The sequence below is a fragment of the Chaetodon auriga genome, chromosome 6 (assembly GCF_051107435.1).
Source record: "Chaetodon auriga isolate fChaAug3 chromosome 6, fChaAug3.hap1, whole genome shotgun sequence".
NCBI lineage: Eukaryota > Metazoa > Chordata > Actinopteri > Chaetodontiformes > Chaetodontidae > Chaetodon > Chaetodon auriga.
The window spans coordinates 9,609,914-9,621,989 of NC_135079.1; the positions used below are offsets into that span (position 1 = coordinate 9,609,914).

At 44.7% G+C, this 12,076-nt stretch overlaps 1 protein-coding gene across 4 annotated transcripts in view; it reads right to left on the reverse strand.

The window, feature by feature from the left end:
* The window catches only part of reln (reelin), an 89,277-nt gene that overhangs the window by 65,497 nt on the left and 11,704 nt on the right, over nt 1-12,076 (reverse strand). For all 4 annotated transcript variants that reach the window (XM_076732667.1, XM_076732664.1, XM_076732665.1 and 1 more), the window contains exon 2: nt 3,425-3,532. In XM_076732667.1, the coding sequence (XP_076588782.1) occupies nt 3,425-3,532 (108 nt within the window). The remainder of the gene's footprint in view (nt 1-3,424; nt 3,533-12,076) is intronic.

Below are 12,076 nucleotides of genomic sequence, written 5' to 3' on the forward strand. Positions count from 1 at the left end.
CCAGACTCATGTTGCTTCTCTGGCAGTGTGTGTGGACATCCCCTCTGTGCATGTTACACACACACACACACACACACACACACACACACACACACACACACACACACACACACACAGTGTCTAAAAGTTTCACTGTAAAATACGGCGCGAAGGTCTCTAATGAGCAATTAGGTTGTCAAACTATATAGGCAATATAATGAAATGAATCACTTTACACAGTCTGCCTTGTCCACTAACTGTCGTTTGTGACTACATGAATCCCGCAATGACACCTTGAGTCTCTCCTGCCAGCCCCTCACACTTTGAAACAGAATCACTGCTGCGGCTGTGCCTCAGCCAGAATAGTTTAACAGACCCCTGATGGGCACGTTTATAAAACCCACAGTCAATTTACACTCCTGTGTTCCGCCTCTGTCAACATTGTTTTTAGCTCCAGTTCGTCTGATTTTGCACTAGCCATAGCAAAGCAATTATAGCATCATAAAGGTTCGTGGTTCGCCACCCGCCGGCTAGAGGGGGATCTCCTGCCTTCAGGCAGTGGAGGAACGAGCCTTGGGCAGCCGAGAAGCCAAAAGCATGCCATTCCTCAGACTGCCCTGATTGCCACCCCAACTGCTCCATCAAACTTGAGCTAATTTGACAATGAGTGGGTGTTCAGTCTGACGACGCACTAAAAAGTCAGTCCCTTAAAGCTTCGCGTTTTTATTACAAATGCAGTGTGATGCATTGTTATTCAGAGGGAGTGGAAGCCAATAAAAATGCTCACTTCTCTGTCTCCACGTTGTCGTGTCTGTGTGTGTGTGTGTGCACATGAGGGTGTCTGTGTTACTGTATGTGACAGACCCACAAACAAAAACACAGCAGACAGTAAAAGAAGAGGACCGGTGATGGAGCTTGTGTATTTGCATGCAGTGTGGTCATGCATGTGTACACGCGCTGGTTTTATGAGCGCTCCGTAAAACGCAGTGAAGGGTGACACAGAAGGCCGAGGGGAGCTCTCTCTTTGGGGGGGGGGGGGGGCGGCGTGCAGTCGTCCTGTCTGCTCACTGCAACAGCTCTGACCACACCAACGACTACACATCCCCACACACAGTGTACAAACACTAACCTCTCTGTCGCCACACATCACTGCCTTTATCTGCTCAGCCTGCCTTTGTTTCTCTCTCTCTGACTTGCTGACTTTAACCCAGCAAGAATAAAAGATCCACGAGCTTAAAAGTCTTCCCTCTCTTCTTCATCATTATCTTGTCATTTCAAATCTCAAACGCATTCAGCCATCTTAATTTACCGCTGATCTTCTCCCCGTGTGTGCCATCCTGTGGTGGCGGTGCAGTGAGGTTTCGTTCTTGTCGTGCTGGGGTTCGCGTTGATACATCTGTCAGACACATGTTCCCCCAGCCAGCCGCCGCACTAACAGCTGTACACAGCTGGGGTGTGTGTGTGTGGTATTGAGTGAGAGTGGGTGGAATTTCTTTACTGAATTCTATGTGTGTGTGTGTGGTGTGTGTGTGTGTGTGTGTATGCATGCTGCTGTTCCTGTCAATCCCTGTCCCCTATATGCCTCCATTGAGGGTGATTAGTGCCGCACCCTATCTTAGACGCTCTATGCTAAACACCAGGCTCGTAAACCTCCCTCGTGGAGTTGCGTGACCCTGTTGTCCTCACAGATCCTTTTATAATTGTCACAACAACAATGGATATCAAGCGGTGTCTCATTCCGTTATTGTTCCACCGCATTATCTTCAAAGCCTTTTGCTCAAACACTGGCTCTGTTATGCACAGCGATGTCACTGGGTTTCCATGAGCTCATTGATGAAGTTCTCTCTCTCTCTCTCTCTGGAAGCATCTTTCTTCAGCTCTCCCAAGGCTGAAGAGCCGCCTCTCCACAGATGTGACACCCTGCCATGGAGCGTGGTCTGCAGGGCTGCTGTCAGTTAGGGTATGGATGTGGTCCCACAAAAATCCCATCCTCCAAATAATTGCAGACAAATGAAGTAAAGGAAAAATGAAACTGTAGACAGCAGTGCCACCACGGGCACTAAGAGGAGGACTCTGGTGGCAGTAATAAATTACCCTTCTGTTTCGCCTTTATGAAAACACTGTGTAGCTCCATGGAGTCCTGAAGCATACCCTGGGAGGGGATGCCGGAGAATCAGAGCAGAGAGACACAGTACAGAGAGCTCTTCAGCTGAGGACAGACTCAGTGACTGGCGCTGTGAAACCTGGATGGCATCACTGCTTAGCAGATTACACATACTGTAACGGAAGGCTTTGCAGACTTATTTAAACACACACCATGCAGAAACTCACAGTCCCACAAGCTGCTGCCTATCAGTCTGTGCAGCCCTTCTCTTAAAACTTTTCAAATTAATGAGAGTGAAGCAAAGGTGACGCAATCCTTGCTTGGATGCCTCCCCAGTAAACAGGGCTGCCAAGAGTGAAGAGCTGCCCTGGCCGGGGTGAAGTCAGCGTCTGAAGAACAGTGGAGTCAGTCAGGATAAGTGAGCCCGCTGGGCAGCAGTTCTGGGCCAATAGCCCTGTTCTCTAAGGAGTTCTTTATGGCCAGTCCATCACCCCGAGAGAGCCCCCACCCATGCACACAGGGGCTCCATCCGCACACACTTCATCTGAGTCTAAAAATCCTCATTGTGTGTCCAGAAATGGGTCACAATTAACTTTATTTCAGTTGCCTCTTAACGGAGTAATTAGACGGCACTTGTCAATTTCAAGACTAAATTTAACCTCATACATTTGCAACATGTGGAATAATGGTCATTCACACTGGACATTCACAGACACAAACAAGAGTTTTTGCAGCAAACTAACAATAAAATTAAACTGTACCTATTTCCTAGACTGTTTTTCCAAAATCGTTATCCACTTCTTATGATTGTAATATATTAAAAAGGTACAGTGTGAACTTGTATGTTAATAAACTTAATGCATTTCAACCAGACCACTGCGTCCTTTCTGCAACTCAACATCTGACCAGCTGATCTGATGATTAATACGTTCTTCTCGTTTCGTTTTGCTTCTCAGACGCCTGGTGTACGTTTTCTTGCTCTGTTTTCCAATTCCCTTTCCTCATTTCATTCAGTTTTCTGTTTTTCTTCACTCGAGCATCAATGAAAACGCATCTGGCCGAACCCACGGTCACATCATCCCCACTCCTCATCCATCACGGGTCTGTCACAACAGGAGTGGGGAAGTGGTCTTAAGCTCACTCTGGGAACGGATGTGGATCACTGAGCCGGGTCGTGCACACTGTGATACTTCCAGCGCTAAGATACTATCAAGAGTATCTGAGAGTTTGTTTTAAGGCGAAGCTAAGTTGAGCATTTAATGAGGGGCTTGTATTGGCAGGAGGAGCATGGCTGAGGAAGCCACTCTACACAGCCTACAGTGGTATCTTTTGAAGACTTACCAAAGCCGAAGGCAGCTGGAGCAGGGATGGGAGCCGACTGGACTGGTGTGGAGGTGTAGAGGCCAGTCACCAGCAGCCCATCAAAGGATATGCTGGTGGAGATGGTGACTGAAAAGACAGAAAAAAGGAAGGTGTTTAATACTGCTGCTACTCTCAAGCTGAATATTACTAGTCACAAAGCACCAAACCAAATTGTTTCACAAATGTAAGTTATGAAATACAACGTTATCCTCTCAGGAACTGTAAACTCTATTTACCGCTAATAAGGTGTCAGAGATCACAAGTACTAAGATATGTTCACACGTCATTTGCAAGCTACACTGATAATTAGTGTGTGTGATATACATGTGTGTGGACAGGAAGTCTGGACGTGTATATACACTCCAGCTCCGTGACATCCTGCTGCTAATGAGCACAGAGCTCAGGTGTTAACAAATGTAAATGTAAAGTGACCATTAACTGGGAGGCCAATGAGACCAAACGGCCTGCAGCAGGAGAGCAGAGAGCGCAGATGTGCAAGCAGGTGTTATTTTATTTAATTAATTCATTTTATTTTATTTCTCTTCTTCCTTTTTATGAATCCCCTGTGCCTATAATGCATGTACTGTGTTAAATGAGAGTAATAACTGAGTGTTTCAGAGGAAATCTGTTAAAGTGGAAACAGACAACTTTTTCCTCAGAGCCCAGCAACTACCAAAAACAGGACGCACTGTTACATTTACGTGAAGAAACGTTCAACACCACCTTGGAAATAGGAATGAAGAGGGAGCACCTTCACAGAAGAGGTTAAGTGAAATTGCCATAATTCTATATGGAGTAATAAGGTAGTTTGTGTATTGCTTCGTGCAAACAAGTAAGTACAGCAGGGGCTGGCTTCGGGGTGGAAGTGGGAGTAGAAGAAAACATTAGGAGAAAAAATGTGCGTTCATTCATTCATTTAATCTATAACTGAGACATGAAAGCACAGAGAAATGCTGCCAGCCTGACCGAGATCGTACCCGGCGGCAGACAAAATCACATTGTGAAAGTGAAGCTTATAGAGAGCCAGTCTGCACACTGACACTGTCGTTATTCTATAACCAATCAATCTTTATTTTACATAACAATACATAATAAAAAAGTTAATACTACTACTACTAATAATAATAATCCTGGCAGGGCTTGAGTTGAAGTATGTGGAAGTGGGTGCATGCAGGTGTTAAAGCAAAAGCAACAATATCTGTCAAAGACACACACACACACACACACACACACACAAACAGAGGAGCTTGCTAAATGGTTCAACTTTCAAAGTAGATGAACAGAAAACAATACGCTAACTTCACCTCACTGCCTGACTCACCGCAGACAGCTCAGGAATGTAATCTAAGCCATCCTGAACAAATCACCGTGCTTTAATCAAAGCCTGTCCCTATTGACAACCATATTAGAAGAGACTGATGAGCTAATTGGCTGTAACCCTGATAGCCTTGCTAAGCCTCTATTCATCACAGGTCACCACAAACAGCAGCAGCAGCAGCAGCAGAGCAGAAAACTGCCAGAGGTCCATTATCCAGCTGTACAGATCTACAGCTTAGTGTATCCAGCAGCAAGTTAACTATTGATCTACCCAGTAAACAAAAGCCCTGAGTGATGGGACCACAGAGTCGGCTACACCACTGGAGGAAAAGAGCTCAGCCACTGGACTGCTTCCAGCCAGACAGATCAGAGCACAGGGGAACAGTCTGTGGCTCGCAGGAGAACGCACTCCCAAAAAATACACTTTTACATGCTGAGGGATAAAATCCTTTGCAGAGGGGGAAAGGTGGAGGCATTGTTATTTCCTGACCCTGGAATCCCCCCTGCTTTTGGGGCAAAAGTGAATGGGGAAAAGGAGGATACACCCGCGGCGTCAGTGTGTTTTTAGCAAGAATAGCAGCATGTCAGTTAAGTCTTGGGGCATTCACTCTTCTGGGCGTGTTTTCGAGGAGGGAATCTCAGCGGAGCAGACTCCTGTGTGGCCCCGTCTCCTTGCCTGTCTGTCTGTCTGTCTGTCTGTCTGTCTGTCTGGGTGACTCCATTAAACACGTCCCCACACAAGCCGCCCAGCAATTGTATGTGTGTCTGAATGTGTGTGTGTTCTGCATATGTCTGTGCACACGGGATGTGCTACACCCTGTCTTAAGAGCACAGTTCAGCCCATCTCTCCCGTCCATATCAAAGCCTCAATAATTCATCCCACAAGTCTCTTTATTACATCCAGACATTTCCTCCTCTCTTTTCCTGTTTTTAAACAGAAATACAGCTATAGCTTTAATGCTGTCTTTACAGTGCCCTCTGCTCCACTACAGTACACATAACAGTAAATGACAAGCTTGTGAGGCTGCTCGACCTAATTCTTAAAAAATCTAAATCTAGAAATGTCCACTTAAGTGATGGGTTTCAAGTATATGGTTGACACTCGCTGCAATGTGTGCTGTTTTTGTTTCAATCATCTGGGGGAAACTTGCAAACTTCCACAAAATGAAAAATAGTAACATGCATCAACTACAGTACATGCTTGTCTTCTGTATCTCAAATAGCTGCAGCCACACTAACGTGAGAGAAAGTACGTTGCACCCTTTGCGATCCATAGATTAAAAATTCTAATCAGGCTTCAATACTTTAATGGCGAGATAGTAATAAGAAAAGTATAAAACAAATGCATAAAATAGAAACCAACACATAGGAACGGCATAGGTAAAACATCAGCATCTGCGAGGAAATTAGCTCACTGACGCGTCTTCATCTGAGCTGACTAACAATACAAAACGTAGGTTACTTCTGAATATTTTGCAAATATTTCTCTTTGCACGAATGGCTCCAATGACACTGTGCAAGCAAGCAACAAGTAATTTCTCTGTATTCCTTTTTCTTGTCGGCCGTGAGCACTGCCAAATTCTATCAGCATGTACAGCGTGTACAAGACGCCGTATTGTGAGAAAGGCAGATATTTTGCTTGGCAACAGAAGCATTATCATATTCAATCCATGTTGCTTAGCGCACCTCTAACACTGCAATACCAACAGAATGCAGGGAAAAGGCCTTCCCATTCAAGCAAGCAATTATGTTCATACTGAGCATACATGTGCTACTCTTTTATGCTATTTTTGCTGCCCAGAATACATTACCTTTTCAACAAAATCCATCCCAGTGTGTGGTGAGACAGGTTATATGTGTTTACATTATGTTGTATTGATCCAAGGCCGAGGCATGATGCAGTATTTAATGGAGTAATGGACCGGGTTTAAAGCACGGCAAAGTTGGACTGGGCTTCACAAGCCTCCGTACACACAATACGCTAATTTCTGCATTTCCACTGACCTGCAGCACCAAGGTTACACACACACCATTACTCTCCACAGACACTTGCATAAGGGCAACATACACACAAACACACAGGAGATTTTTTCTGCCTCCACCGTGCTATTTCTCTCTTTATCCATTGCTTACACCTTTCTTCCTGCCTCTCTTCCTCAGCCTCGCTCCCACTTGAGGAATCATGGTTAAAAAAAAAAAAAAAAAAAAAAAGCTCTCTCCTGCACTTTTCCCATCTACTCCCTTCTCATGCATTTTCTGCTCCCTCGCAGCAGCACGCCCGCACTCTGTTTGATGTGGAGGTTGGGGGGGGTGGGGGGGGTGTAGTGGAGGGGAGGCAAAGCTAGGGGCATGAGGTTACAATCGAAAAACAAGAACAGGGCGAAGAAGGATGGAGAGGATAGGTAGTAGTGGAGTGGCCCATGGAGAGCAGCGCTACCTGATCAATACAAATGCAAGATCTAAATTATTTAGACAGGCCTCTAACACCCTTCTCTCGCTCGCCTGTGGAACGCAACAGACGGATGAGCCAATCAGATGAGATGAGATGAGATCCAATCACCTGTGGGGGTAATTCACACACTCAACCTCTCTCTCTCACACACACACACACACACACACACACACACACACACACACACACACACACACACAGATCTAAAGGAAGAGGCTGGCGGCCTTTGATGGTAGCCTTTAAAATTCTTGTCCATACTTCATTTCTGCATACTGTTCTCTTGGCCGAGGGGGAGCCATGAGGAGGGAATGGGGTGAACTTTATTACGAACACTGAGGCAGGTTCTGTGTGAGGATGTGCGCGCGCACATGTGAGCACTTGTGTGTGATTTGTTCATGTGTAAACAAGCCAGGTGTTAGGCAGGTCATTCAAACATCTGGGCTGAACTTCAGGTTTTTCTTGCCTCAAGACTCAAAGGAGACAAACAGCTTTTCTATGAAACATGTACTGTGGGGCAGAGAGAGACTTTGAGATAAAGACATACATAAAACTGAATTACAGGCCAAACAACGGGAAGCATTTTTTTTTAACATGCACTGTGCATGACTCTGAAACGAAGTATTGTGGATATGATGCAGGAACTATGGTTTACAAATAAAGTGCAGACATGCACAAATGCATGCAAATATATAATATGTTGACTGTCAACTTTGATTGGCAGCTTAGCATTGGGGGATGGGTTGGGTGGTGGCAGAGGCTGCAGATGTTCTTCCTCTCAAGCAGTCAGGTGCACCTTGGCTCCTGACCTACAGGCACCCTTTGCTCTTAATGCCTCCCTCCCTCTTTAACTCCACATTGGGACCTTTTCATGCTCCAGGACAAGTCTGGTGTCTGCAGTTGCAAAGTGCACCTAACTTAGGTCTTACAAAACACTCATTACACTGTATGCATAGCACTCGCACCAACACGCACACGCTCATACTTTATACTTGAACACACCACAGAGCGCATCCCTTGGCCTTAAGCCAGCATGTAATATTGATGATGCGATGTGGTATGCCTCATTACAGACACACACAACCATGCTCCTACTCAACTATTGATGGGCCTGGGGCTTTCTTCACCTCTCTGGATCCAACAGGAGTAATGTTAAGGCACTAAGAACCACACAATGCAACAAAACACACATTCATAAATGCAACGCTGGCTTTGCTGTTGAGTCGCTCAGAGCTCAGATACAGAACACACACAGTGATGACTAATGAGTAATGGAAAATTAATCTTTTGTGAAAATCCATTCAGCAAAAATAAGATCACAAATAATTGCCAGGAAATCTGAAATCGTATTTTCCATCCAAGGTTATCCATGTGCAGAACATTGTGTTACCCCTTTCCACCCCTTACCCACTAACTCTTGGTTTGAATTTGTCTGATCAATTTTTCAGTTAGGATTTCCCAACTTCTTCTGACCACCTGGAAATCAACACAACAGGGTTGCATTGGTTCCTGGCGTTACCTGGGTGCATCACCTAATTCAAATGAGGTAAAAGCATCCTCAACATGGGACAAACAAGGTACTGGAAGAAGACAGTGAGTAGACGTTTAAAATTTGATAAGATACTAGAGTACGGTCTTGAGTCCCAGAGCGGTGCGCGGCTGCTGTTAGGAATGAATGCACCTGAGGTAGATAGAAAATCCATTTTTTTTCTGGTTCTTTCTTTATTTATAGTACAAGCAGTGAGGGATCAGCTATGATTGTATATGGTTTGGGTTGACTCCTTACCAAGAAGCAGGTCTATTAAATAGTGAAAAACAGACCAAAGTACTGCTCACTGGATGCTGGGTCAGCAATCATATTAGGGATATGAAAAATGGCCCAGTGGCATCTTAAAAGCAACAGTAACGTCTCCTTAAGGTGCAGCAAAGCATGGACGGCATTGTGGTTGGCAAGGCTTGGTGGCATGAGATCATTCTTAGAAAACAGCATGGTGAGGGATTAGGCTGGAGCTGGACAGGAAGCCTGGGAGCTCTGAGAGAAGACCTGATTTACGCCGCAGCCTAGTCCACTTGCACTGAAGTCCCCGTGTGGTTGGCATGGCCTGAACAGTTCCTTTCTGCTCTTTGTATACAAACGCACCCACCAGCCTTCACCACACCCACATTCATAACCTTTACTTTACTTAAACAGGTCTTGGAAAAACATTTAGAAAGTACCCGAGACTGGAAAGACATGGCTACACAATGAGGTTCTGACAATATTTTATTTGGTAGCGCCCACTTATTCCACAGGCAGAAAATATCATAGCTTAAGGTAGTACGAGCCAAATAGTGAGGCAAGTAATTTGAATTACACACAACATCACAAAATAGATACTATAACAGAAGGTATTATCAATGAAATTCCCAATTCTTTCCCCGAGTGAACCAGGAGGACGCCCCTTTTGTTTCCAAATGGATGGAGGTTTTCCTGGCAACAATCTGGATAAAGATAGTCGACCATCTGACCCATATCCCACTGGCAGACACACACGTGCCCCAGAGAGGACCAGGAAATGGAGGCCAGACCATGGGGAAGCTATAGTTCCATCTGTTTCCGTGGCCATGCCAGTGTCGGGGTGCCACTTCACTCTCAGCTTCCTGAAATGGTTCAAACTGTCAGTCACCTGAGCATGACACCACGAAGGACAGGCAGCTATTTCCTCTGATAAGGAATGGAAATACTGGTCCTTTAAACCGAACACAAGTTCAAGAATGCAGACGACTGAATCTCTGTCTCTGCATAGTTTCAGAAGATTGTGTGGGAAGTGTGTTTCTGCACATATATGTGTCATGCGGTGTTCCAGTCAGGTCTTAGAGGCATCATTCCATTGCGTAACCTTCTGGCACCATCCTGGCCTGCCGGCACTGCCATCTGCTGCTGTGAAACACCAGATCATAGACAACCTATCAGCCACTGAGCTTCTACAGGTCTGGTAAACTGCAACATCTCCAACATTTTTTTACAAAGGGCTGAAGGACAGCAATTAATCTCTTGGGACCAGTTTACAGGTCCTTTCATGATCAGTGCCAGAGATTATGACGCGCAGACTATTCTTGTTCTTGGTCCAACTGGTTCAATTGAGGTTCTACTCTGTTTACCAAGAAGGGGAGTTGAAGCCTTCCTGCCTGCTTAACTTGGCTTCACCCCTGCAACAGCCGTGGAGAAAAAACAGGAGTGAAGAGGCAGTTCTGTCACACACATCCTGTTCCTCACACATAATCTGCTTCAGAATCACACTTCATTGTGCCGCTCTCATACGATGTAATGTATGCGTGTGTCTGTTTACATTCATATGCGCCTGTGTGTCACATGGTTGAACACGAGCGAGCGCAGGTGTGCAGGTGTAACTTATTTTACACAAAAGAAGCCTCAGTTTATATCTTCCTAAGAATTCTCTTGCTACGAAGTCTCCAGAGGATACGAATTGAGGTCCTTTCCTTTGGTTATGATTTCTGGGGTAGCACTACTTACATATAATCTACAAGCAATCTACAAGTCAGGTTATTCTAAACACAATGTACTACGTATCTATGCTTTTCATTCTTACTGATGTGTCGAAAACATTGAAATTTGATTTACAAGGCAGATACAACCCCACTGGGAAGGCATATCCACTAATCAACAAGGCCAAATCAGTTATGACAGAACCTTTTCTTCATAGTTTCTAACTGAACATTGCATGTTCAGAAGAAGCACATCAAGTTGTGACAACTCAAAGGCTATTCTCTCTACCTGAGATTGGCTTTGATAGCAAATCATCTCTCTGGGCTTTCAACATTATTCAGTGGTTCATTGTACAGAGGCCTCAAACAGCACACAGATCCCATCTCAGTGCCGATCTCTGATGCGAGACTCTAAATGGGTTTTGATAAGCTACAATTCTGTTATGTGGACTTCGTCCTCATCAGTCTTGATGAAATCCTGATAGACTGAGACAAGAACAGATAAGGAAGCACTGTTGGTGTAAGGATGAAAAACCATCAGAAAACTGAAGCAGCAAGCAAGAGAATTCTGCACAATTACTCATTAAAGCCATCTTATAAAGCATTAAATTTACTAAACATTCAGTATGGAGGGAATATCATTCAGCATGCGACGCATAATTGGTGGTTGCTGTAAAGGGTTATATTGTAATGGGGTTCAGGAACACCATGATTCTTTCCCTCTGTCGCTTGGTGACTGCCAGGACTGGAGAGTGAGCTGTCCTTATGATCAACACCATGTGTTCTGCAGACAGAGAAAAGGCTTCAGCCATCCAGTACTGACAAGCCAAGCATCCTTCTTTACTTATCAGAGTCACACTGAACATGCTAACACACAAGTGAAATTCAAGGTGTCTAAATGAGAAGCATGTACCAAAAATATAAACAACCTTAAAGTAAACTAACACAGGTTACAGAGGAAAGTTGCCACTGCGCACAGCTTAGCCTTCCCAAGAGAAAATCCCAGGAATGTAGGAAAACATTAAAAGCCCAGTCAGCCTTCAAAACTGGGGTAAAACCCAAACCACAACTCCTTACGCAAACACACACTATAACACTAAATATATATATAAATATAAAAATCTATGGCAAGCTTAACACATCTATTAAACACAACCATCTATTCATATAAAGAGACACCTCATCATCACTTGCTAACTTTGCTCTAAAACTACAAACCCACACTCAAACAGAGACAAACAGAGCCGACCAGCAAGCCAGCTGTAAAAGTACACACAGACAAAATGCAGACATTGGACATCAACCAACGCTGTTGCATAACTCCCTTTCCATCTCACCTGCCCCATCGGGAGCTGCCCTGATAGGAAACAGGAAGGAGG